General features: G+C 40.3%; 3 protein-coding genes across 8 annotated transcripts in view; 1 reads left to right on the top strand and 2 right to left on the bottom strand.

The window, feature by feature from the left end:
• The window catches only part of uggt1 (UDP-glucose glycoprotein glucosyltransferase 1), a 33,897-nt gene extending 28,859 nt beyond the window's left edge, over positions 1-5,038 (top strand). For both annotated transcript variants that reach the window (XM_061744063.1, XM_061744062.1), the window contains 5 exons: positions 172-332; positions 435-549; positions 1,015-1,131; positions 3,545-3,689; positions 4,513-5,038. In XM_061744063.1, coding sequence (XP_061600047.1) covers positions 172-332; positions 435-549; positions 1,015-1,131; positions 3,545-3,689; positions 4,513-4,535 — 561 coding nt within the window. In that variant the 3' untranslated portion in view covers positions 4,536-5,038. The remainder of the gene's footprint in view (positions 1-171; positions 333-434; positions 550-1,014; positions 1,132-3,544; positions 3,690-4,512) is intronic.
• Positions 5,039-5,087: 49 nt separating this feature from the next.
• Positions 5,088-18,363, bottom strand: LOC133462691 (transcription factor Sp3-like). 5 transcript variants are annotated; one of them, XM_061744065.1, is made up of 8 exons: positions 17,801-18,363; positions 15,083-15,331; positions 14,412-14,996; positions 13,103-13,294; positions 12,814-13,018; positions 11,419-11,644; positions 10,987-11,183; positions 5,088-7,169 (listed from the first exon to the last, which is right to left on the bottom strand). In XM_061744065.1, the coding sequence occupies exons 1-8, from the start codon at positions 17,861-17,863 to the stop codon at positions 6,910-6,912; spliced, it is 1,977 nt and encodes a 658-aa protein (XP_061600049.1). In that variant the 5' UTR covers positions 17,864-18,363; the 3' UTR covers positions 5,088-6,909. The 5 variants fall into 5 exon arrangements, with proteins under 5 accessions (XP_061600049.1, XP_061600051.1, XP_061600050.1 ...); XM_061744067.1 differs by having other exon boundaries at positions 11,419-11,608; XM_061744066.1 differs by having other exon boundaries at positions 15,083-15,313.
• A 2,920-nt stretch (positions 18,364-21,283) lies between these two features.
• LOC133462350 (obg-like ATPase 1) lies at positions 21,284-26,921 on the bottom strand. Its single transcript, XM_061743561.1, has 11 exons — positions 26,849-26,921; positions 26,444-26,541; positions 26,195-26,338; positions 25,966-26,093; positions 25,622-25,797; positions 25,444-25,524; positions 25,098-25,195; positions 24,850-24,990; positions 24,240-24,336; positions 22,570-22,692; positions 21,284-22,451 (listed from the first exon to the last, which is right to left on the bottom strand). The coding sequence occupies exons 2-11, from the start codon at positions 26,539-26,541 to the stop codon at positions 22,350-22,352; spliced, it is 1,188 nt and encodes a 395-aa protein (XP_061599545.1). The 5' UTR covers positions 26,849-26,921; the 3' UTR covers positions 21,284-22,349.
• Positions 26,922-27,345: the final 424 nt, after the last annotated feature.

Here is a 27,345-nt window from a genome sequence, read left to right as displayed (position 1 = left end):
TTGTACTTCGTTACTTGACACCTCTGGATATTAGTTACTGCTAACCCACCGTTATCTCACAAATCAGTGAACTTTTGTTTCACTTCAGTCGGAAATGATCAGCGTTTTAATAATTCATCAGTGTTTTGATGATTGTAATAAAAAGGAGTGTTCCTCCGGTGCTCTCGTCAGATTGTGCGCACAGACCTGAAGGAGCTGCGCGACTTCGACCTGGAGGGAGCGCCGTACGGCTACACTCCTTTCTGCGAGAGCCGCAGGGAGATGGACGGCTACCGCTTCTGGAAGTCCGGCTACTGGGCGAGCCACCTCGCCGGACGCAAGTACCACATCAGGTACGAGCCGCTCCGTCAGCCGCAGCGATCCAAGCTCATCCCCCACGGCCCTCCGTCTGTTTCACATTCGCTTGCATGTTTAATTCTCCCACCACTCCGCAGCGCCCTGTACGTGGTGGATCTGAAGAAGTTCAGGAAGATCGCGGCTGGAGACCGGCTCCGGGGACAGTACCAGGGACTCAGTCAGGACCCCAACAGCCTGTCCAACCTGGACCAGGTAGGGACTCACCGCTCCCCGGTGCCATTCAAATTCCTTTTTAGGGTTATTCTCTTATCTGATGAAGGTTACAGTCCTTACCTTTGCCGTCAGTCATTAAAAACAAAAGTTTTTTGAGCCAGCCTATTAGTCCGTCTGTAAAGTGAAAAGTTTGTTGGCGTCTTCTCACATCTTCAGTGTTTACTTGTTGATTTTTATTACGAATGTTAATTACAACACTTTAACATCACTGAGGATAAAGACCTGTCACAAAACAAGCTTTAAAAAGCTGTTTGTGACTCCATCACTTCACAACTGAAACATAAAGGCATCGCTTAGCGTGCAGCTGCATAAACAATCCCCTTTAGTTGCTATATTCTCAATACTCAGAAGCCTTTATATAATTCTCTGGTGTTGTACCTTAAATGCCATGTGTTTATACCCTGTTTTTCTATTTAATTAATTTATTTATTTTCTTTTGTCCAGGATCTTCCCAACAACATGATCCACCAGGTTCCCATTAAATCTCTGCCTCAGGAGTGGCTGTGGTGCGAGACCTGGTGTGACGACAGCTCAAAGAGGAGCGCCAAGACGATAGATCTGGTAACAGACCTGTGTGTGTGTTTGTGTGTGCGGCGGGGATACTGATGCAATCAAGATGAAACAAAACAATTTATACTGCGCATTTAACAACAGTGTTTTTTTTAAGTTGCAGCAGGGATTAAAGGGATTGCAATACACAGCACTGGCCGCTAGAGGGAGATAAAATTAATTTTAAGGATTCACATAAAAAAAAATGTTTGGTTAAAAAAAGTACGTTTGCGTAAGTGCAAATAGTTTTTAAAATGTGCAAATGAAATAGACAATTTAAAAGGTGGAAAAAAAGAGAGATAAATTAATTATTCGTTAAAAGAACAAACTAATTTTTCAACAATCTTTATGTGATCCAAAAGATTTCAAGGTACATCTTTTCTGCTGCCTTTAAGATTAAATATGCTCATGCTGTGATCAACCCAAAGAACCAAAGAATAAACCCCTTTTTACATTTGGGATCTGTGAACAGAATAGCAAGAGCGTGAATGACCAGTACTACGAAAAACCTCCACATCCTAAACCCAGAATCCTTTTATTGACTTCATTCATCTGATTTTTATAGAGTTGCATAACCAGTAAAGCGTGGAAATTATATCTAGCACTGACAATCTGTCAATATTTGACCAACTCTTCATTTTGAATTCATTCCACACGAGGTTTTGAGTTAATATTTTCCAAAGACCAGTAAAATGTTAACTCTGCTCAACTTCCCAACATTAATTTTTAATCAAACATCTCCAAGGAGAGCAAAATAATTCAGTTACCACCTAACTGTTCAACGACTACAGAGGAAAGAAAACAAATTAATTCACAGCTGTACTCATAGGTTAACTTACTTTGGCCTCATTTGTCATTTTTAATCATCAAATAATTTTGTTTGATCTTTTTAAATCACACTGACAACAGAAACTACCTAAACGTCACCTGTTTGCTTGTAAGTAGTATGTGTTTCAAAAAAAGTCTGAGTTTCTGGGATGTTTCAGCTGGGGCTGCACTGACGTCGCTGGACTCGACGAAAGCAAAAGAATCATATCAAGGGATCTGCGGGAGATTGTAGTTGAACTGTCAAAAAAATGGGAAAGGGTCTAAAACAATATCCAAGGAACTGAGAACGCCAGTCAAGCAGTGTTCAAAATCTTAATAAAGAAGCGGAAAATGAGGGATTTTGTTGAAACAGAGCCACGGTCAGTTGGACCAAGAAGATTTTAACCACGACTTTCAGGAAATGTGTTCGGGATTAGGCTCAAAACCCTGAAGTCCCCAGATTTGGGGACGTTGATCATCACCCCAGAAGAAGCGCACTGGCCGTTGCTTAGACATCCCAACATGTAAATGATCAAGACACAAATCTACTTGCAGTTGGCAGGAAAGAGAGCAGGCCCGGTTCTACGAGGGTGCATCAGCATTGCACCCTCAGTTTATGTGTTTGCATGCTCCGTTGAAAAGACGAAAAGAAAACTGACAAATGCGCGCTCGTTAAGCCTGATTTATGGTTCCGCGTTAAATCGACGGCGTAGCCTACGGCATAGGGTACGCGGTGACGCGCACCGTACGTTCGCATCCCCGCGTACCCTAAGCCGTAAGCTCTGCGTTGGTGTAACGCGAAACCATAAATCAGCCAGTGTTCGTCACTCATCTGCTTCCAGCAGTTTCCTGCACCAGCAAGACGCTGCTCTCTGCTGCTCCGTTAACACAAAGTAACGATGGATATTCGGAAGTGGTTCAAGCACAACCACGCAAGCAAGTTTATATTTATGGTTATATTTATTTCTGTTATTTATTTTTCTGTTGCTAGATTGTCTGATGGGTGAGGTAGCCCAGACTAAATGTAGCATTTTCTTTGTTCTGCAGCGATATTGCTGCAATAAAGCATTTGAAATACACTTTAAATATTCTTGTTTTGCTAGTATCATTCCGCTTGAAATTATGGGAAAATGCATAATTTAGTGTTGAATAACGTGCCAGGCATGTGCACCCCCTCTGATCTGAGATGCACCGTATTCATCATCTTCTAGAACCGGCCCTGAAAGAGAGGTTGTGGAGTCACCTCAGTCTCCTGACCTCAGGATCATTGAGCCACTTTGGGGGGATTTTAAAGCAGTTCAAGCCATCATTGATAAGCACTATGTCATATAAACTATTGATCAGGGTTGTGTGGGTACTTTCTGTTGTCATAATGTAAAAGCAGCAAACACATACGTGGTTTCCCCCCAACCATTTACCGTGATAGTGTTTTTTTATTATCATTCATGTCTTCATGTCCAGAAATGACTAATTCTGACAAACTTATGAGCACAACTATGAGTCCTGCAGCAGAAGGGACGCTTGGGCCTTTAAACCCCAAAAGATGAAAATGTGAGATGAATCTTTGTCAGATGCATCATTAAGTTTTAGATTCATGACATATTTTTCCTTCTGACAGTGCAACAACCCCAGGACTAAGGAACCCAAACTGCAGGCTGCGGTGAGAATCGTGGCCGAGTGGACCGACTACGACCAGGAGATAAAACGCATCCAGTTGAGAGTCCAGGAGGGAGCGGGCCACACAGACGAGCAGCGGAGCGCAGGTACGCGGCCACCGCCCACTCAGGACCAGTACTGGAGTTGAGGGGGGATGGCCTCCCCCCTGAAATAAAAACGGTCAAAATCATCCCCCTGTAAAACTGCCATCCCTCCTTTCCATCCCTTATGTCATTTCATCAATGAATGTGGTTTTACTGATATTTCAACATTTAGAGTCATCACCAGAAAAATAACACCAGAAAAATAACTTATTTGACAATTTTCACCTGTTTCAAGTAAATTTTCACTTGAAATAAGTTGGAAAATCTGCCAGTGGGACAAGGTTTATCTTCTTATTACAAGCAAAAAAAATCTTGTTCCACAGGCAGATTTTTCTACTTATTTCAAGTGAAAATCTACTTGAAACAGGTGATAATTGTTGTTTTTTCCAGCGATGACTCGTTTTCAGTGTTATGAGATTTTTTTTTTTACTAAAATGAGACATTTTAAATAGAAATAAGACAAATATTCTTGTAAAGATTTTGAGTTTTTGCAGTGATCCATTTTACTTATCCTGTGAAGGACAGAGTCATATTGATAAGTTCAGAAAACTGTTTTTTATTGTTGTGTTTTGATGTATTTGATGTAAGCCCAGTGGATATTTAAAACTTACAGAAGGCTGCATTTAACTGCTGCTATGTCATTCCTGCAGTATTTCTGCAGGTGTTTTGGTCACTGCTATTATTTGTAATCAGCACAAATTATCTGTCTCCATATGATAAAATCCACCATCCCCCTGATTCTTTTTTTTTACAACTCGAGTACTGCTCGGGACGCTGCAGCGTCTCCGTTCAACCACACTCATGTCTCTTTCTCTCTCCTTGTCAGATGTTCACGGAGGAGAGTTATGAGGATCCACCGGTCGTCCACTGAGCCTCAGAACCAGACTCTGTTTAAAGAGTCTGCTTCATAAAGGGGTTCCCCCCATGGAACCACTAACAGACTGACCGACCATAAACCAGTGCAAACTGGTTCAAACAATGCTGGGTTTTTTCTTTAGGTTTTTCTGTATATGTGGGTACAAGCAATGAGAATGTACTTTTGTGTTGGAAAATATACGTATTTGGTTTTCTTTACTCCTCTGTGATTGATGTCAGGCTGTTAGTTTGCACTGATTCTGGTTCCAGATGTGTCCGAGCCGCGGGTTAGACTTCTGGTGTTGGGAGGAACTTCGTTTACTGGAACAAAACTACCTGACAGCTCATCGGTGAAGGTTTTACAGCATGTCTATGTAAAAGGGATGGAAAATTATGAATATTTTTTTTTTTTTAAACAGCCGAATCAAGTCTTTATGGAAATATTTGAATTTACTGAAGAGTGACAACTCAAAACGTTCATAAAATAATCAACAGACTTTGTCTTTGTCACTTAATGGTCTGATGAGCCTAAAAAAAGTGTAACTCTTCGTGCTTTCACCCTCTGGAAGGTTTCAAGACTTTTATTGTGATCCATTTGAAAAAAGGTTTTACAAAAAGGTAACATTCAATTTTTACATCAATTCTTAAAAAAAAAAAAAAGAAAATCACTTAAAATAAAAGGTTTCGATACAACAAATTCAGATAACTAAGTAATGGCTTCTATAAACAATGTGAAAATAAGATAATATACATGTAAATGAATGCTACAAACATGACATACCAAGGAAAAGGGTTACATTAATTAAAACAAAACAAACGACAAAAAACAATGGCATGATTGTTTTCCTTTTGAGTGACATCATCAGAGCCGTTATTGCAAAACCAGTCCCACATAGTTTGCTGTCCAACTGGAATGTTGGATGACGCCTTCAGCTGCCGGCTCGCTGCATCCATTTCCGCCGCGCGGCTCCTGCAGCCGACGGGACGACGGTTCTGCAGGATCTCAGGAACGATCGCTGAAAACTTCAAAACTGAAAGAGCCACCATCAGCGTGGCTCTGGTTTACATGACACCCAGATTGGTAGCAAGACATCAAAAAGAAAAACAGATACAAGGTGAATTCCCAAAAAAAACATGTAAAAACAAGGTGAATTCCCAACAAAAACATGTAAAAGAGTTTTTTTTTTGTTTCATTTTTTTTTTTTTTTTTTTTAAATATGTGAAGAAGCACAGCGGACGGTGCTCGTGAGGATAGATGGGACAATCTGTGCAGCCTGACCAGATGCTGGAAGAAGTTGCCCTTCGTCAGAGCGGCTTGCATCTGTATTTTTTTTCTTTCTCATCTCCGTCCTCACTGAGGTGGAAACCGTTAACAGCAGCACTGTCGCCCTCCTCTGACCACCAGCTTGACCTGCGCTCTGCTTGCAGCGGTGCAGCATGGATTCAATGGCCCATCAAAGTGTCAACAATGACGTGAAACTACCGTGTATTAAAAAGGGAAAAGTGTAAAATATATTTACCTTCTTGTCTCAAGTTATGTCTCTACGTGAGGTCACTGTTTACTACTTATAGCAGGAGGGACCGAGCTTGACTCTCTCGGCTTTTAGGTTTTGAGCTCTAAGAAGCGGTTTCTGTCTCGAACCTGTGTACAAAGACGGGACACGTCGACTAATATACCCTTGAGGTGTCGACAGATCTTGATCTCAGTCTTTATCCCCCGTGTTTTGGGTAAACTTAAGCCAAGAAGCTGCTTTGTCAACTGAAATGTTGACGGATTCCTTTAAAAACGATTACGTCCGTTCATTTAAAACAGCGTTTGCAACGGGTTGATGGCGGCTTGGTGCTGCGCGGCTTCAAACAGAGCTCGGTTTAGTCAGAACCTGCATGTGATTAAAACACAGTCCCCGTAAGGTTCTTCTCTCTGTCGCAAAACACATTTATCTCCATTACAGTTACATCTGCAAAGCTTAAAAAAAGAACCAAAAAAAACAAAAAAAAACACATGCACCTCCAGCATCTTATACAAGAGTATCATACAAAATAAGGCATTTCATCGTTTCGAGTATTCATGTCGTGTTTTTTGAGTGTTAATTTTTTTTCTTTGTGTTTACGCTTGTTTACATAGCAACCACAATTTAATGTTATTTCTTTGCCCCCCTATAAAAAGACTGCAAAAAACAAAGTCAAGATAACTCTCACTTAAAATATATATATATATATTTGTCATATATATTTACGTATATATCCATATTAAAAAAAAAAAGAAGACGGTAAGAGGGGAAGAAAAAGCCCAAGAGGTCCCTGTGATTGGCCACTTCTCAGAAAAGCCACCTCACCCATTCACCCCACATCCCCCCCTCCGCCTCCCTCATTCCAACACCTCACCGGGCGCCACGGTGACCAGTTGCAGAGGGATCTCCTGATTGGCTACGAGGTCATGGGCAGTGGCGGCGGTGGTCTGGAGGATGAGCGTGGTTCCGTCTGTAGTGATGACGGTGTCCGTGGTGGGCGGAGACGTGGATGAGGGAACCCCACCCTTTTTGTTCTGGTGAGTCTTTATGTGCTTGGCCAGGTGGTCGCTCCGCATGAACCTCTTGGAGCACTCCATGCACACAAACTTCTTCTCTCCTGCCGGGTCAAAGCGCAGACGTGAGACGGGATTCGGGGACAAACAAGAACGCCACGTCACTCAGTGACTGCGTTTACATGGAGTCAATAACCCTTTTAAAACCCGAATATTGGTAATAACCCGAATTTGCACGGCATGTAAACACCAATTACCCCTTTGAATAACCCGAATTTGCTCATATTCCGGTTTTTAAAAACCCGAATATGACCCCTGGGTTACTCCTTTTAAAACCCGGGATACCCCGATCAAACGGAACAGGAATTTGTTTTCTGCGCATGCTCTGTTCGCAAGGAATCCTGGTCTTTTGAGTCCAGGAAGTTCTTATAAACACGGAGAAACGCAAGACCACGCCACACTTTTGGAGTGAGGAGGAGACTAATCATTTTATAAATGTAATGAAGGATATGAACATTTTGGCATTTGTAGACGGTAGAAAGTACCGGGATAGCGAGATTTACAAGAAGGTGAGAGAAAAGTTACGCGAAGCAGCATTTGTTTTGAATTTGGATACAGGAAGAAGAAGCGGAAATGACGGTAATTGCGTCATGATGTTCTCCGTGCGTCGCTGGTTTGATCCAGATATCACAAATGATTAATTACCATGTATACAGGGATAACCCTGTTTGCTCACGCATGTAAACGGAATATTCCGAATGTTTCAGTAACCGGAATATTAGCAATAACCCGAATTTTGACTGCATGTAAACGTAGTTATATACCATGGTCATTCATTCAGTCACATCCCACATGAGAACGTGGATTAGTCCTGTAGTTCTAACCAGACGCCCAGACCTCCCTCTCCCCAGTTACCCCCTCAAATTCATCCAGGACTCCAGGGGTTTTCAGGCCAGCTAAAGTAAGACCTCTCCAGGTGTCCCGAGTCGCCTCAGGGCCTTCACCGGGTCAGACAAGCCCCACAACACCTCGACTCAACGTGGAGGAGCTACACCTCTACCAGAATCCCTCCAGGATGACTGAACTTACTTCACCTGCTTGTATAAAATAGTATTCTACCTTTTTTCTGGCTGAGAACCAACACACACACAGTACCTACCATATCTTATGTAATCAAAGTCATATACAGGACTGTCTCAGAAAATTTGAATATTGTGATAAAGTTCTTTATTTTCTGTAATGCAATTAAAATTTTAATATTGCCGATTATGGTTTACAGTTTAAGATTAAGATTCCCAGAATATTCTAATTTTTTGAGATAGGATATTTGAGTTTTCTTAAGCTGTAAGTCATGATCAGCAATATTAAAATAATAAAAAGCTTGCAATATTTCAGTTGATTTGTAATGAATCCAGAATGTATGACGTTTTTGTAATTGCATTACAGAAAATCACAATATTCAAATTTTCTGAGACAGTCCTGTATGCAAGGAGCCTGCACATCTCCACTATAAATAAATAACATGAGGAAGACTACTACTCCCAGAATCCCCCCACCCTGCAAAGCTCCTTGGTGCCCAGGTGCTCCCAGAACCGTAGTTTCCTCCGTAACTTCAGCTGGTCCTGACTGCCAGCGGCCGCAAACACAGATGATGATTCATGCCGGCATTGTCACGAGAGCTCCCACACACAAGCGGCAGACTGGGCGTTGCCGGCACAGACCCACAAACCACATTAAAATAAAGTACAACCTTCTAAACATGCAAGGAAACGCCCTTTCAGCCATTATAGTAAATACATTGAAATGCATATATTAGATCTATTTATTTGTTTTTTCTCCACTGGTTATATATCTAAATAAAGGGCAGTCACAATTTTTGAGGTAGATGAAGGAGCAGCACGGGTTAAACTTCACCAACTTCAACGCTGGGTCATTTGTCCTAAAGGTCACCAAATCAATCAGTCCAACAACAAAACAGAGAAGGCAGCAAGCAACGGTGTGGTTGGGTGGATTATAACACACGAGTAAACGGTTACTACGACTAACGAGAGTCGTTCATGAAGTATTTCTCTAACATGGAGGGCGTGTTCCTGTTATAGTTTTTCCTGAAGGTTAACAAAACAAATACACATGGACGTGTAGCTTGCAATAACATGCTTAAAGACACTGTAAAAATATGCTACATTATGGAAATTAAGAGATGTGGAATTACAAGAATAAAAGTCCTCAGAAATGTTAAAAGTGTTAAAAAAATTAATAAAGGGAGATAATTAACATTTATCCAATGAAAAGTTGTTTTTTTATTTACTATATTTAATACTATATTATCTGTTCACATTTTTAAAATATAATTTCATTGACATGTTTTTTTCTAAGGATGTATTTATCTCATTGAACAGCATCCATAAGGCCAAAATGTTGCTGCACAGATGTGAGCTGGTCTCCGCCCGTAGAGGGAAAGCTGCACCTAGACGACATCTGTTTGCTGTTTCTCCCTTCTGAGGCACAAATAATTCCTCTGAGCACTGGAGAGTCTGTAATGATGGGATACAGCACCAGACTGGGTTTCCCCTCAGCCTGCTTGGCCGTTGTAACCCAAAAGAAATCAAGTCTCTTTTAATGCAAGTTCCAGAACGCGTTCAAAAAAAGCATCCGATCAAGACCGGCCGTACTAAAAGACGGACTCACGTCCCATGAGTCAGGCATAAATGTCACATAAACCATATAAAAGGCAGAGGGAGCCCTGTTGGCTTTTAAAAGTCACTGAAGGAACCTCAGTCTGTCTTCCAACGTACAGAAGAGTAAAACCAACCACTTCTCTGCATCAAAGGGGAAAACAACCCAATATGGAGGGTGGCCCATCATTCTTAACAAATAAGGTCTGACACCTCGTGTCCAGTTCAAAAACCACCAGCAAAAGTCAGACAGAAACTTGAGGACAGACTTTGAATGATGCCAGACCTCCCAAAGCTGGATGAGTATCTACTTTCATCATTCAACTGGATTTTAGCCGGGCCTCCTGAGGACGGAGGAGTTCACTACAAGCTGCACAAAATGCCACGTCAGGGAAGATCTGCAGTGTCTTATTCAATGATTGTCAACCAACTGACCAATTCAACTGATGTCAAGTCAAAAATCTACCTTTAAGAAGAGGGAAGTACAGGTTTTTCATAATAAAACAACCATTCATGGGTTTTTCTCCCAGTGTGGTGAGTGATTGGACTCCGTTAAGTGTTTCTAAGCGTGAGCTCATACTTTCCTACACTAATAACATGCTTTAAGGGTTATCCAAGGATAATTTATGTCCAGTTGCATGGTTGCATGGTCGCTTAAAGCTACAGGACAGATATCAAACTCAGAAACTCCCCTCAATAGAGGTGGGGGCTGAGTTTCTATGTAAATAGCTGTTCATTGATGTTGAAAAGTGCACAGTCACAAACTCTCTCTGGAAACATTTGATTCAAGTACAGGACTGTCTCAGAAAATTAGAATATTGTGATAAAGATCTTTATTTTCTGTAATGCAATTAAAAAAACAAAAATGTCATACATTCTGGATTCATTACAAATCAACTGAAATATTGCAAGCCTTTTATTATTTTAATATAGCTGATTATGGCTTACAGTTTAAGATTAAGATTCCCAGAATATTCAAATTTTTTGAGATAGGATATTTGAGTTTTCTTAAGCTGTAAGCCATGATCAGCAATATTAAAATAATAAAAGGCTTGCAATATTTCAGTTGATTTGTAATGAATCCAGAATGTATGACATTTTTGTTTTTGTAATTGCATTACAGAAAATCACAATATTCTAATTTTCTGAGACAGTCCTGTAAGTCTTGTGGAATAAAAAACGTGTTTGCATTGTGATAAACTTTCATATAGAGCCTCAAGAAAGAACGTGAGGACGATGAACTCACCTGTATGCGTCCGCCGGTGCCGCTGCAGCTCGTCACTCCTGGTGAACCTCTTCCCGCAGTACATCCAGTTACAGACGAAGGGTCTCTCCCCACTGTGCCAGCGCAGGTGAGCTCGCAGATGAGACGTCTTCCCGTAGACCTTCCCACAGCCGACGATGTGGCAGATATGCTGCTTCTTCTTCCCCATGCCCGAGCCTCTGTAAGACAGAGAGAAAAGCCCGGAGTGAGTGGATGCAAAGCAGCTGATCTTCTGTTGACGTATTCTCGTGCAGGACACTGAACCCCCACACTGCCCTTGGTGTGCTCATGAATGAGACTCAGACTGGAAAGCTCTTTCTAAGAGGAGGTTTAAACGGTGCCATACAAGTGTGGACTATTAAACATTTAGATGAGCTTACGGTCTGCAGGGGTAAAGTGTTTTGAACCACCCACCTTCCTCCGGACTCTTTGCAGTTGGGGCAGGTGCAAGCTACTCTGCGGAGCCTCTTGCCCTCCCCGCCCTGCGTCTCCATGTCTTCGTCAACCATCTGAACGCGCAGGTTGTTCAGGTCGCTGGGGTTCAGCGTGGAGTCTCCACCCAGCTGCCATTCCTCCGAATCTGGTTCCTCCTTTATCTGGATACCTGGACCAGGAGAGAAGCAACCAGACAGGGAGAAGACTGAGGAAGTCTGTTATTGAGGAAATAATGAGCGGACTAAGAGATGGACATTAATGGCGCTTTTCCACTAGTACCTACTCAGCTCGCTTCTACCCGCCACGCCCCCGTCTTGCGCTTTTCCACTACGGGCCAAGACGGGTAGAGCCGCGCCAAGCAGATACTTTTTCTGTACCCATTCTGCCGAGGTTCTAACCGGGCTGAGCCGGGACTATTTCTGACGTCACCACCCTCCACGCCACCGATTGGTCGGGGGGCGGGGCCGTCAGACCAACCCGCCCACTTCTCACCTGGCTGTGGAAAAACAAACGGGGACGAAACGGGTGGAGCCGCGACGACGAGTCGGGCTGAATAGGTACTAAGCCTGTGTTGAAAAAAAATCGATTTCCCAATTCTAAATCGATTCTCATATTAATTCCTAAAAATTGATTCATATGTCTAAAGATCAATTTCTTTTTAATTTTTGGAGGGTTTTTTTTTTCCCCCTTCTTCTTCTTTTATTTATTTATGTATTTATTTTTTTTTCATCATTACATTATAACTTTTGGTTATTTTTTTGTTTATCCCCAAAAAAGGAATGTTTTGTTGGACACGAGAATAACTGGTGCCATGTTTTTGCCTTTAAATATGTTTAAAGGTATGAAAACATTAAAGTGTTAGGTTATAATTGCATAAATTGTCTATATTTCATTACTTTATATACTGTCTTGGGGTTACATTTGCAAAAAATGCTAAAAATCAAATGCTCAAAAATTAAAAACCAAAATAGACAGAAAATGGAACAAATAAAAACGGAATGTGGGAAAAAATAAAACTGATTTCATCCGACTCTGTTTCCTCCCTGGATCTGTTTGATAATTCTGACCCACATGTTTCTGAAAGCAGTTCTATCAGCATTCTGGGAGCTGATTGGTCCTTACAGCATCATTAGCTGCAATACTTGCTGATGATCCTCAATATAATACTAGTATTCATATGTTGCATAACTACAGTCATATAATTCATGCAACAGCTCAAAAAACAGTTTTAATAACACTAACCCAAATCAATATCGGAATCGAATCAAATCTTGATAATCGATTCTGAATCGAATCGATTCTTGACATTTGAATCGATCCCCAGCCCTAATAGGTACTAGTGGAAAAGCGCTATAAGGAAGGTTATATCCATACCAGCTGGACTGCTTGCATCATCTCCATGTACGTAGTGAATTCCAGACTGCGTCGTGGAGTTGACCGTCACCGTCTGAAGGTTGGGTAGGCTGACCTGGCCCGTTTGGGTTAACGGAAGCGTCTGGACCGGAGCGAGAGTCAACTGCTGGGCTTGACCTTGTCCCTGGGGCAACTGGAGCCCCTGGAGTGACTGGACCCCCTGAACCTGAAAGAAGTATTTATTTCAGCATTCCCAAAATTTTTTTCTCACTGTACAGTAATTTTAGCACCAAAACACAGCAAGCCCTACCTGGAAGGTCTGCCACTGGATCTGTCCAGTAGCTGTGACAGTCTGGGCCTGGATCAGGAACGTCCCTGGGTTCACTAGCTGCACGCTCTGCATGGTCTGACCTCCTGCAGTCAGATCCTGGACCTGGGCCTGAGTGTCTCCAGACAGCTGCAGGATGGGCTGGGAGATAGTGGTAGCATTGGCAGAGGATACCTACACCATGAGGAGCCACAGAGTTGTTTCATTTACTGTGTATAAAAATGTTTAACAAAACACTTCAGACCACGTAAAAGAAATATGAAATATGGATCTCTGGAAAGCGTCTAGAGACAACATCTGTTGTATTAGACGCTATATAAATAATATTGAATTGAAATATCCAATTAGAACCCTTCACCAATACAGGACTGTCTCAGAAAATTAGAATATTGTGATAAAGTCCTTTATTTCTGTAATGCAAAAATGTCATACATTCTGGATTCATTATTGCACTGTTTATCTGTATATACTGTTCATATCCTGTTTATACATATTTTATACATATTTTATACATATCTTTTGTATTTTTTATATATTTTTTATTTCTGACTTTTCAGTCCTTTTACCCCTCCCCTATATGTGTGTATATGTGTGCTGCAACAAAATAAGTTTCCCCACTGAGGGAGAAAATAAAGGATATTCTATTCTATTCTATTCTATTACAAATCAACTGAAATATTGCAAGCCTTTTATTATTTTAATATTGCTGATCATGGCTTACAGCTATATTAAAATAATAAAAGGCTTGCAATTTTTCAGTTGATTTGTAATGAATCCAGAATGTATGACATTTTTGCATTACAGAAAATAAAGGACTTTATCACAATATTCTAATTTTCTGAGACAGTCCTGTATGTTTGGCAATCATTTGAAATCTATACACTAGTGTTTATGCCATAATAACTCAGTTTAGGATGGCAAATAAAAGAAGATAATTTACTCTGAGACGTATTAATGTATGATTAACGTCTAAAATTTTGAGCTGTTGTATACAAACTTCTACAAAATGATTAAACTTTTAAACTAAATCAGAGCACAAGAGTAAAATAAGACAATAGTCGACACAGTCAGATGAGCACCTAGGAAGTCAAATCAAATCTGATCATCACCTGGACCAAAGACAGATTTGTAGGAATTTCATAACTTTGAGAAAAAACTATCCCTATAAACTCAACAAATGTTGTTATTTCACTTAAAATCTTGCAAAATACCAAACTGATCTAAGGACTTATCCTTACTAAAGTAAACAAGTTTGTCACATGTATATATTATGAGAAAAACCCAATCTGACCTGGATTTGCTGCAGGTGGTTATGGGAGTTGTAGTTCTCTGACGAGTGATCGGTCACGCCTGCAGACACGGCCGTGGCCTGGGTGAGAACCCCAGTGCCATCGATCGTCTCGGGGAGCTGAGAGGAGCCGGAGGAGGAAGTGGTTGTGGTTGGCACGTAGAGCTCGTGGTTGGCACTGGGGTCACTCACCGTCACCATCGACTGTTTGGCGCCGTCCTGGCCCTGACTCTCCAGCGTCTGGCCGCTCATGATCAACTGGCCCTCGGGCGTTACCCCCGTCGCGATGGGGACAGTCTGAGCCCCCGTGAGCCCTAGCGACTCCAGATCCACACTGTTAATAGGGACGAATGTTATGTTGCCGGGAAGCCCTACGTTGCCGGTGTAGGCTGTGCCCCCAGCCAATTGGATTGACTGAACTTGACCCGCCTGTGTCAGGAGGTCTGTAGTTGCTGATGTGGCACAGCTAATTCCTATGCTGCCTTGACTTCCATCCTGGAGGAGCTGAATTTGCCCTGTACCATCATCCAATCCTTGTGTTGGGAATCCTGCAATTGTACCATCTGCATTTTGTATTTGGGGGATAACCTAGAAGAAGGGTGGCAGGTGTGAGTATAATAATGGATTGAAAAGCGCTCTAAATGCATCTTAAATGCGTTTACATCACTCTTCACCTGATATTGAATGCCTGACACTCCGTTCGCTGCACCCTCGCTCCCAGATGCTGTAACATAAATGGGCTGATTGGGAAGACCCCCAATTGGAAGCACGTACTGCCCGTTGGACGTGACGATCCCAGAGTTTGGAATGTGGACGGCTCCGTGGTCTTCCTTTGAAGCCGAGACGGGAGTCAACACTTCCCATCGGTCTGAACCCGTCAACTGAATGGCTGACATGTCTGTCGTCTGGGAATACAGCGAATACTTATGTTAGAAAAAAGAAAAAGAAGAAGAAACAAATACATTAAGGTAATTCAACTTAACTCCAGATAAGCTCAAAGAAAAGGTGGAACAATCCTGTAAACCAGTTATAAATTCGGAGACATTGTTGTGTTGTTATATATTCATACACACACACACACACCATATTTTTTGGACTATAAGCCGTTACCTTTTTCCTAGGTTTTGAACAAAGGGGCTTATACAAAGGTGCAGCTATTCTGTGGATTTTTCTTCCACCACTCGGGGCGCTGTAACCAGAATTAGAATCAAAACTAAGACAAAATAAATGCGAAGAAGAATACACTACTACTTCTTTAGCAGATAGAAATAGGTAAAAGCAGATTTCAAAACAGATAAATAAACCAGTTCTTTTCTCTTGGTTCTGTCCTGTTTTAATCAGCAAAGTTGTTGCTGTTTTAAAGGCACTGTTAGGAAAGGATCTATTTAGGTACAAACATATACATCATTTACAGTTCAAAATCCTTCTGTACATGTAGTAAATATCTAATCTAACAACATAAATATCTGCGGCTTGCATATCTTTTTTTTATTATTTTTTAAAAAATAGAGCGGACGTGGCTTATGTGCAGGTGAGGCTTATAGTCCAGAAAATATCTTTAAAAAAAAGGACAAAGTGAAGCAGTTAGGAGATCGTGCAGTTTGCTATGATGCAAAAGGACAGTCACGTGACAAAAGCAGTCAACAAAACAGTCGGTAAACCAGTTATAAATTGGGAGACAGTGTTATTTATATATAAATAAATAAAAGTGTTATATAAGGACAAAGTGAAGCAGTTATTAATATAAAAGGCCAAAGTGAAGCAGTTAGGAGATCGTGCAGTTTGCTATGATGCGAAAGGACAGTGACGTGACAAAAGCAGTCAACAAAACAGTCTGTAAACCAGTTATAAATTGGGAGACAGTGTTATATATCGAGGGCCGAAGAACAAAACCTCCTATCTGAAAATTTCACTTTTTTGGGAAAACACAAAAAACTGTTGTTTTCTTGTAGAATGCTATTTTTACAGGATACCCCTATCCTAACCTAACCCTACCCCTACATGCTGAATAGGTGCAGCCCACCTTGTGATGTCATCCAAAGTGAAAAACACCAATAGACAATTTTGCAGATAGGAGGTTGTTATTCAGCCCTCGAGTTCATATATATATATATATATATATATATATATATATATATATATATATATATCAATGACATGACATGCATATTTTTGTGTCCGGGTGCATTATTTCTATCAAATATTCATTTAAACCAATAAATAATAGGTTAAAGTGAACAAATTGTTGATAACTATGATGTTAATAGCTATTTTATTAAATGCATTCATTTGTATAATTATTTTTCTGTCTTTAAAATGTAAAATTGGACGCTAAAGATACAAAATACCTGGCCACTGGAATGCAATAATCTTAAAATATTGTAGATACAAAACACAACCCCAAAATAATAATGTGTTGGGCATTTAAGGGAAGCTTGCCAAAGATTTCACTTAGAATAAATAGTAGGAAAATACATATATTTTTACAAATATTTGGTTGAATTTAAACACTTTGAAATGTTATTTAAGAAATTAGACTGTTTAAATATTGTTCCAGACTAAAAAATATACATTACATCCATTTTGAACAGACTTTTTAGCCGAAGAACATAACCTATCTGAAAATTTGGGAAAACACAAAAAACTGTGTTGTTTTCTTGTAGAATGCTATTTTTTTAAGGATACCCCTATCCTACCCCTTCAGGCTGAATAGGTGCAGCCCACCTTGTGATGTCATCCAAAGTGAAAAACACCAATCAGACAATTTTGCAGATAGGAGGTTGTTATTCGGCCCTCGATATATAAATATACGGTATATAAAAATAAAAGGCCAAAGTGAAGCAGTTAGGAGATCGTGCAGTTTGCTGTGATGCAAAAAAGGACAGTCACGTGACCGGAGCAGTGAACAAAACAGTGTGTAAACCAGTTATAAATTGGGAGACAGTATTGTTACATATAAAAAGCCACAGTGAAGCAGATCGTGCAGTTTGCTGTGATGCACAGGGCCGTCACGTGACGGCAGCAGTCCACACACCAGTGAGATAACCACCAGTGAGCGGCAGCAGCGTGGGGGATGGGAGAGCTATTAAAACACAAGTGAGCTTCTCTGTTATGATTATGGACGGCACCAGCCGTCCCCATCCGTCCCCCTCACCTCCCTCACTAACCCCCCACCACCGGGCCAGACCCACTACCTCCAGTGACTGGTCCAGCGTCCCTACCCACTATGGGCGGGTTTTCCAGGGGTGAAGTGGGTGGCCGTTATCGAGGGGGAACACAGGAAGTGTATACGAGCTTCACCCCATGCCATCAAAACTGATAAACGTGTGAAGTCCATGCTCTCTCTCTCTCACAAACACACCCAGACAGTAATGACATCTGTAGCGGGATACCTGCGTGTCCGCCCCGGCCTGCAGGAACTCGCTCTGGCTGCTGTCCACGTCCGCCGACGCCATTTCTCCTTGTTAGCGGGGAGAGGGGGGGAAACTCGGCCAAACTCTGCTGTAGTCTACTCCTGCCGCCCAGAAAAGCCCGCAAAACATCCCACTCTCTCCGGCCGGGAGGAGCGGGGGCTGCGGGGCTGGTGGTGACCGGACCCCGGGGTCGGACCGGGCTCTGGGGGGGTGGGGGTGGCTGGAGCAGCGGGGTTTGAGCCCAGAAACACTGTTTACTTTGTGAACTCCGAGGCTAGCGCGGTTAGCTCCCCATGTCGAGCTGGTTAGCAGCAGAGCTACCGACAAAGAGACGAAACACTCACCACGACGATGCTCGACCGACGCTCAGCCGCGCAGAGCGGGCTCGGCGGGACCGGGGGGGACGGGGGCAGGGCCGGCTAGGCTCCGAACATCATTATTTTTATCAAAGGCTAAGGGGCTAGCGTTGATCGCCGAAAATCGGGTCGATTTTTTTTTCTATTTTGATTGACGGTGCGGGAAACACGAAAAGGCGGGACGAGCGAGGCTCGGCAGGAGAATTTGCATCGCATTTCAGGAAGTCCCGCCCTTCGTCTCTGCTCCCATTGGTCGAGCCGGAGTTCCGGCGACACGTGATTGGTCGAGGGAGACGTCAGTCTGTTTTTTTTGTAGACGTGTGTTTCCTGTTTATTGAGCGAGTCCAGAACAGGAATGCAGTTGTTGAAACCGTGAAGCCTTTGGACGACACTAGTGTTGTTCTGAAATCATCATGCGTCAATAAAGTTGCCATTTCCACATTAGTCCACAACATTCCACATTTCCACAATATATTCAACCTTTACCAACAAAGCCTCTTAGCTCTCTGATTTAAATAATCAAACATAACACCACCAATGAGGCTTGTTTGATGTTCATCAAAAATCCAAATGAAAAGGCATGTTCGCACTTTGTATGTGTGTCATGCACTTTTCACTTGTTTTATTTTTTTTTATCGACATGTTAAATACTAAAACAGTTTATCCCAACAAACAAAAAATTAAATTGAAAAAACTTTAAATCTGGATGTGTTAAATTGTAGTCATTCTAACCGCGGTTGAATTGGTTTGATATTGGATATTCGACATTCAACACCCATAAAACTTGTGATACATACGACTGATTTTGGTCAAACCACTTGTAATGTGTTCATGGTCATCTAGATTATATATCACAAAACAGTAATTATTAAAAAATCATATATATGGGCTGATTTAATGTGGTTTAATGAATTCAACACCCATAAAACTTGTGATACATACCACTGATTTTGGTCATATTGCTTGTGATGTGTTCATGGTCATCTAGACTATATATCACAAGAGAGTAATTATTATAAAATCATATTATGGGCTGATTTAATGAATTCAACACCCATAAAACAATCAGTGTTATGTATCACAAGTTTTATGGGTGTTGAATTCATTAAACCTCATTAAATCAGCCCATAGTATGATTTTATAATAATTACTCTCTTGTGATATATAGTCTAGATAACCATGAACACATCACAAGCAATATGACCAAAATCAGTGGTATGTATCACAAGTTTTATGGGTGTTGAATTCATTAAACGTTCATTAAATCAGCCCATATATATGATTTTTAAATCAGCCCATATATATGATTTTTTATATGATTTTTTAATAATTACTGTTTTGTGATATATAGTCTAGATGACATGAACACATCACAAGCAATATGACCAAAATCAGTGGTATGTATCACAAGTTTTATGGGTGTTGAATTCATTAAACGTTCATTAAATCAGCCCATATATATGATTTTTAAATCAGCCCATATATATGATTTTTTATATGATTTTTTAATAATTACTGTTTTGTGATATATAGTCTAGATGACATGAACACATCACAAGTGGTTTGACCAAAATCAGTGGTATGTATCACAAGTTTTATGGGTGTTGAATGTGGAATATCCAATATCCAATATCAAACCAATTCAACCGCGGTGTCATTCTAAGAGATTGTTGTCCGGGGTCACTTAGACTTCATGTTTATCCTTTGAATTCAGAAGGCAAGAATGAAAACCAACACCCAGCACAGCAGTTTGGGGTTAGACTAAACTGCATTCTGAATCACTCCTCTGGTGGCTGCTTGGTCCCATCATTTCTTCTTTGGTGCTTGGGTGCAATTTCCACATTAGTGGTGTGATATAAATGCAATAGATTTCATCGAGGATCCAAAACAACAAAGGACAAGCGATGCAAGTCGGTTTTGAAACTGTTTATTAGGCTTCATTTAAACAGTCTGGTTTCATTAGAAAAATATATCAAAAACAGAACCCCATGTATACCAGCTGAACATTTGTTTGTTTCTAACCTAATAATAAATTAACAATTTCATTGAGGCATAAATTGCTCATTCATTCTTTGATTCATCTTTAAAGTTATTAAAGTGGTGACATGAAAATAATTTCAAAGAACAGTAGATCAGCCTGCTTCAAGAGTGGCAGTTTTCATTTATCATCTTTGTTTACTGAGACAGTAAAACAGTGTCCAGATATATGTACTCTGATATGAGCATTTCAGTTCTGACTATTTGAACTGTACCTCATTGTACAATGTTCTAAGGGGTCCTGGCAAGAACAAATGGCCTTTTCCACAAGGATGCACCGAAGCTCAGGGCAGCAACACCTCCTTGCATTATTTGCTTGTACACCTTTGTGCTGACACGTCGTTACAGAAGAAATATACACTTCTCTCCTTAATATCTAAAGTAGACAAAAGAATGGTACTTTCAATTTAGACAGGTATGATATCAATATAAAATCGCCCCCTTTAACCATCTTACGAACCATGGGCACTGGAACCTTTAGTGTTGTGACTGGTGATGAAGTCTCTGGATCATGTTGATTCGCAGATCCGTACATAAAACTGGGAGGTGTATCTGGTAATGCCACCAAATCTTTGGCTCCTACAGATGTTACAGAACACAGCAATGCAATGGTGTTTTTGAAAACAAAAATAAATAAATCAATCACATTACTAGTTGGTGAACTTCACTGGCTGCAGGAATCATATCCAAAGGTCAGGTAATTTCCTACAGCAGGATTGTGGGGTTTTACACTCAATTAGTTAAGTCTGTATGTATTTACTGCATTTCCTTTCTTGTATGTCATCTCTACAATTAATAAATGAATATATTTAAATGTGAGGCTTCTTGAGAAGATAAAATGTCCTGTCCAAACCTTTTTTTTATACCAGATTTATTCAGATTCGGGTTGTGGGGAATATAATGTAATGTAATTTTTCCCAACTTAAGTTTTCTTGTGTCCCGTCATCAACTCATAATTAAAACAAATTATAATGAAACTCTAAAAGCTCTTGCAGAAGCATATATCATGGTTTCACACCCTACCCCTTACCCATTTACTGTAAAAAACAAAACACATCAAGCAGCAACAGTCTTTTTCCCCCTTTTATTGACACATGCATATTGATGGTGGCATTATTTACCGTTTTGCTCCCTTCAGCTAACACGATTTTTCATTTTTGTCTACAATGTGACAAGACGGTGCGTAATCAAAAGATGTTCACACTGTGGGTGCGATGAGAAGATGAAAATGTGTGTTCAATCCAACAACCCAGATGATCCACAGCAAAGCATTGTTTTGTTATGCAGGATAAAGTTTACAACAAAGTTTTGTCATAACCAAACCAAAGGAGGTCAATAAAAGCAGCTTATTTAACACGATTTCAGTTCAGATGTTTTTACAAGGCGTTGTTAGCGACATCTGCCTTGATCTTTCTAGAACAATATCCCTCGAGCTCCCAGCAAAGCATTTCCCTAAGTGAGACGGAGCGATGGTTTTCATTCTCTTTAATATAAACACATCAGTGAGAAGTTCCTGAACGTTGAACATTTTAAAGCATCTTTCTAGGGTAAAGATTTGAAGTAGAAGAGAGAGAAAAAAAAAAAAAAAAAATCACATGGGAGAATGTTGCTTTATACTCAATTTTAGCACTTTCATAACACATCTGCCTTTAATAAGAGGCCTGTTAGGATTGAAGAACTTGTCAGTTAATGAAAGCAACATGTATTTATAAATACTTAAGAAACAAACCGAGGGGGAAACCTTTACCAACAAAGCCTCTTAGCTCTGTGATTTAAATAATCAAACATAACGTCACCAATGAGGCTTGTTTGATGTTCATCAAAAATCTAAATGAAAAGGCATGTTGGCACTTTGTTTGTGTGTCATGCACTTTTCACTTGTTTTTTTTTTTTTTTTTTTCCATCGACATGTTAAATACTAAAACAGTTTGTCCCAACAAACAAAAAATTAAATTGAAAAAACTTTAAATCTGGATGTGTTAAATTGTATGTTGTCCACAGAACCGGGGTCACTTCGACTTCATGTTTATCCTTTGAATTCAGAAGGGAAGAATGAAAACCAACACCCAGCACAGCAGCTTGGGGTTAGACTAAACTGTATTCTGAATCACTCCCCTGGTGGCTGCTTGGTCCCATCATTTCTTCTTGGGTGCATTGGGTGTGTTGAATTTGAAAAAGATTATGTCACCGTCCTCCACAACATGGTTCCTGCCCTGTTGTCTGTACTTCCCGGCAGACTGAGAAAAAGAGAGAAAACTATGACTGCACAAAGTTTTTTTTTTTTTTTAAAGGATCACAACATTTATACATAGAATGTTAGTTGTTCAGAAAAAAAGATTTTGTTCAAGCACAAACCTTGGCTGCATTTTCACTGCCCTCCTCTTTGAAGTCGACGAACTTCATCACCTCAGCCATGATGAAACCCTTCTCGAAGTCTGTGTGGATCTTTCCTGCAGCTTGAGGAGCCTTGGTACCTTTCTGTTGGAGCACAGCACAGCAGAAAAGCTCAAATCACATCTATAATATCTCAGCGTGACGAGACTTAAGCATTTCAGCATAAACAAACACTTTCACTTCACATACAACCACATAGCTCCACTCACACAGCCACTCTGTGTGAAAGACGCAGAGGTGGAATGGATTTATAACATTTCCATTCACAGCTGTTAAACACCTGTACTGTCTTGGGAGGTGGGAATTGGGTGCATGACGGGGACCAAAATGAGTGTTTTAGTCTTAGTTTTTACTAACAATAATCGTTCTGTGAAAAAGCAAGTAGAAAATTTCACTTGGTTTTATTGGCATTTATTCGGTGTTGACTGATGGAAATGCTCCAATGCTTTGTGATGTCACACACTGGGAGGGAAAACTGTGTCTTCACAGGATCACTGTGAATGCATCGCTGGAGAATGGAGGGAGAATGAAGAGCAGATCTCCAGTTGGTCTTTATACTGTGATCATTGTGTCAAAGTATGATGAAAAAAATAAACTGTTTAAATCTAGTGCTCAAAGTAAAATAGTGATTCAAGATAGGACTGTGTGTTAGTTTTACACGAATATGAAAGAAAACTCAAAATCCACAATCTTTATGGGGATCTAAAAAAAAAAAAAAGAAAGAAACTAAATCGGACACTTAAAAAAACCTCAGTGTAAATGTATAAAACATTGACATAAGTACTGAAAGATTCCAGCCTGGTTCAAGATGTGCAAGTCCCCTACCGTAATCTGTTTTTAGTAATTCAAGAGAAAATTTAAATGACAATTTTTATTGTATCCTAATCAACTATTCGGTGTTGCCCTCAAATGTTACATTTGTCTTTTTTTCCCTCGTCAAATAAATAACAAATATTACATCTCACAGAAAACCTTTTAAATGTATTATTACAAATGAACATTAAAACAGACCCCACAATACATGCTAATTTAATCTAAGCCTTTTACACACACTATATACACATATATATATATATATATATATATATATATATATATATATATATACATACATACATACATACATACACACACACACACATACATCACAACGACCTAAAAATGTGCAGTTCTATCTACAAGTTCAAGAAAATGTTTAAAGAAAATATTGTAAATAAATATAAAACACTATAACTATAAAGTATATTATCAAAAACATTCTAGAATGTGAAACGTCAATTTTATATCTTGTCTTATTTATTTTTTTGTCTTCTTTATGCATTGTTTGTTTTCATGGAATAATGCTAATGTTTCAGATTTAAGTTGATCACAAGATAAAAAGGGTAGGCACTATAAGCTACGGCTTCAGCCTACTCCTTTTCGGCAAAATCAATGTTTGTTTTACCTTTTTTATTTTTTGTCTTGTAAAAATGGCTTAACTTGTACAAGGCTTAAGACTGAAATAAAGACTATTCATATATATATATACATAGTTTTAGCTTTATATACATAGTTACAGTTTTTACATAGTATATAAAAATGTACCAGTTGATTACAAAATATTACAAATGTCCATTAATCAAAGCTCTCACCCTGATGGTCCAGGCTCGCACCTCGTCCGGTCCAGCTGTGAAAAAGTATTCCAGCTGTAGTGCTGCATAACCTGTCTTTATTATTTTGGTCAGAACACTAGAAAATAGACAAACAAATAAATACATTCTTTACCATGATGCAGAAATTCAAGCAAAAAAAGCATCTTTGAAAGTGCATTTAATGACTAAAGCCCCAAACCTTCTCGTGAGATGTGACAATCAACAATATTTCAAATCCGGGGTTTTGCATCGCAGACATTTGACTTGTCTCATACAACATTAAAACATAATTTGCATGCTGAAGTAGTATTCTCCTGTACAATATATCTGCCAAAACGTAATCACATTTAACTGATAAACTGTTTATTTTCAGTTCACTGCAGTTTCATCAAGTAAATCTATTGTCTTGGCTGAGAAATATGAGGACTGTCTGCTCTTATTCTGTTTACAAAGGCATTTAGGATGGTTGATTGAAACACCACTGGACTCTGACAGTCTGTCAAGTGGATTTTTAAGCATCCGAGTACATTTATTAGACATAACTATCCTAGGAAACAATATAAAACTATAACCAGATTAAATAAATTCTTAAAGCAGGCGTTTGTCTGACCTCTGCGTCTTCTGCTCCTCGCAGTATTTATTCCTCTCGTCATCCTCCATGTCCTGTAGTTTAGACTCCACAGCTCCACTCACGGGAATTACCATGGCACCGGGATCATGAGCATCTACCCACTCTTTGATCTTAGCCAACCTGAAAAATATAATAAAAAAGAAACAGGCCACAATGAAGGTTATTGTGGAAGAAAAAAAATCTTCTGAATACGTAGAAACATGGTGAGAGAGAAAAATCTGACAAACCATTTGTTCTTTTTTCTGATATAATCCTTCTCTGACAGATTAACCAGGTAGATCATGGGCTTGGATGTCAGAAACAGGTATTTGTTCAGCACCTCTATCTGTGGAGACATTTAACGATGACGGTTTCTGAACAATTTCACCAGTCATGCATGTTATTTGAGTGTAAGAGTTATACCAAACTGATAATATACATCTGATCTCAGAGCGTCTAAAATATCCAAAAAGAAGCACATGTGCAATATTTTTCTGCAGCAACGACACAATTATGGGTCTTGTAAGAATCCCAACAACATAGTGACTACTTGGACACAATATTTTGGTAAGAGTAAACAAAACATGTCATTACCTCTTTGTCGTTCCAGTCAGGGTAAAATCTGACATGTTTCTTCTCCTCCTCAACCCAGCTCTTTATCTTGATCATAGTATCCTAAAATCACCATAAAGTATGTTATCTGATGTCTAAAGTCTCCAAAGGGGCTCAAATGTAAAATGGGACAACAGACACATTAATGCTCTCTACTTACATATTCAGGTTTGAGTTTTTTGTCCCCTCCTCTGACAGCCGTTTTCTCCAGTTTGTCCATGATTGGACCGATCATTTCTTCATCTTTTAGCCGCAGCTCCTCATGGATGATCTCAATGTCCCTCACTGGGTCAACGTTGCCCTCAACGTGGATAATATCCTCATCATCAAATGCACCTTAACAATAAAAAAAAGCAGTGACATCCTGATAAGAAAACAGAAACACGATGAATCCTGAAACAGGGGAAGAACAAACCAGAAATGGACTGAATTCATTAACAAACATTAATGGCTCCATCGTGGCCTCCCAAATCTTTTGCACACTTGGATCATGTTTCTACTCACGCGTCATATGGAAGATGGCGTCACAAGCACTGATGTGAGAAAGGAAAGCATTTCCCAGTCCCTGCCCTGAATGAGCTCCCTTCACCAGACCAGCGATATCCACGACATTGAGAAAAGCAGGAACCTTGCTGTCGGGACAAGACACCGGAAAACAGTGAGAGCACCAGTGAGTGCATAGGTGCTAGGGAAACGACAACCAGCTGTCAAGAAACACTGTCATGAGACAAACCTGGCTGGCTTGTGGTACTGGCACAGGAAGTCATAGCGTTCATCTGGGACAGGCACCCTGCTCTCATTAGGGTCGATCGTGCAGAATGGGAAGTTTTCTGCAGCCGCTTGGCTTTTGGTCAGCACATTGAAAAAGGTGGATTTCCTGCAACAGTCACAACAGAATCAGTGGTAATCAAATAACCAAGTACCAATAACCATCACACAAATTACTTGTTAATAGCAACATTGCTAATAGTATTTTATTTACCCAACATTAGGCAATCCCACAATCCCGATCTTTAGAGATGTCCCAAAACGTCCAATTAATGGAGCCTGTTTGGGAGCTTCTGTCTTTTTTGGGGGCATCTGCAAGTATTTAAACAGCACGGTTACACGATGACAGCTATATTTCCATATTCCTATTTCATACGTATAATCTTCCAAGTCTGAACTTTAATGAAGAGCCAAATATGTCTGAGTCAGCTCCAGTGAAACGTGCAGGAGCAGCTGCAGTCATTCAAACAGCATGTAGCACTCTCAGCTAAAGGCTAACCACAGCCACCTTTCTGTCTCTCAGTGATACACACTGAACTAACAGTCGTATTTGTTGTCTTTCCTTCGTTAAAAACAGTGCTGACATTAGTAAGTTGAGAAAGCTGTTTGTGGGGGCTACCTTTAGGCGTGTTTTGAGTCTGTGAGCTACGTGGAGTTGCTCGCTCGCAGCAGCCGCTCGGCGGAAAGGCAGCGCCAGCGCAGAGCGGAAGTGTTGTGACGTATCACGGCGCTGATTGGTCAGGCGGTTAGCCGAGACCACGCCCCTACAGGCGCTACTCACCGCTGTATTCTTTAACCTGAATTATGGTCCTGCGTTAAATCGACGCAGAACCTACGCCGTAGACTACAGCGTACGGCGTCACGGTGACGGCGTGTGCTCTGCGTTGGTTGTGACGCAGAACCATAATTAAGGCTTAACGCGGAACCATAAATCAGCCTTTAGGATTTATTCCTGCACTTGTTTTATTGTTAATACTGTTAAACCAGATCTTATTTTATTGTAGTCGACACCATGCTTGAAATAGTTCGGCTAATGTTGATCGTTTCATGTTAGTTTCGGGGTTTTTCGTGAAGCATCGCCAGAGGGCGACATTTCACATGTTGTTTTCCCGAACA

Source organism: Cololabis saira, chromosome 16, assembly GCF_033807715.1.
Source record: "Cololabis saira isolate AMF1-May2022 chromosome 16, fColSai1.1, whole genome shotgun sequence".
Lineage (NCBI taxonomy): Eukaryota > Metazoa > Chordata > Actinopteri > Beloniformes > Belonidae > Cololabis > Cololabis saira.
Note: the sequence above shows the minus strand (reverse complement) of the source record. Positions and strands in the feature narration are given on the sequence as shown.

Bases quoted from the DNA above. Each gene is read 5' to 3' on its own strand.
- LOC133462691 (XM_061744065.1), bottom strand. From the start codon at position 17,863: ATGGCGTCGGCGGACGTGGACAGCAGCCAGAGCGAGTTCCTGCAGGCC. The intron at 13,019-13,102 runs GTAGGGCTTGCT...TACTTCTTTCAG, and splicing joins TCCAGTGGCAGACCTTCCAG to GTTCAGGGGGTCCAGTCACT. The intron at 11,184-11,418 runs GTGGGTGGTTCA...TCTGTCTTACAG, and splicing joins TGCAAAGAGTCCGGAGGAAG to AGGCTCGGGCATGGGGAAGA.
- LOC133462350 (XM_061743561.1), bottom strand. From the start codon at position 26,541: ATGCCCCCAAAAAAGACAGAAGCTCCCAAACAGGCTCCATTAATTGGA. The intron at 25,525-25,621 runs GTAAGTAGAGAG...TGGTGATTTTAG, and splicing joins AAAAACTCAAACCTGAATAT to GATACTATGATCAAGATAAA. The intron at 24,337-24,849 runs GTCAGACAAACG...TCTATTTTCTAG, and splicing joins GAGGAGCAGAAGACGCAGAG to TGTTCTGACCAAAATAATAA.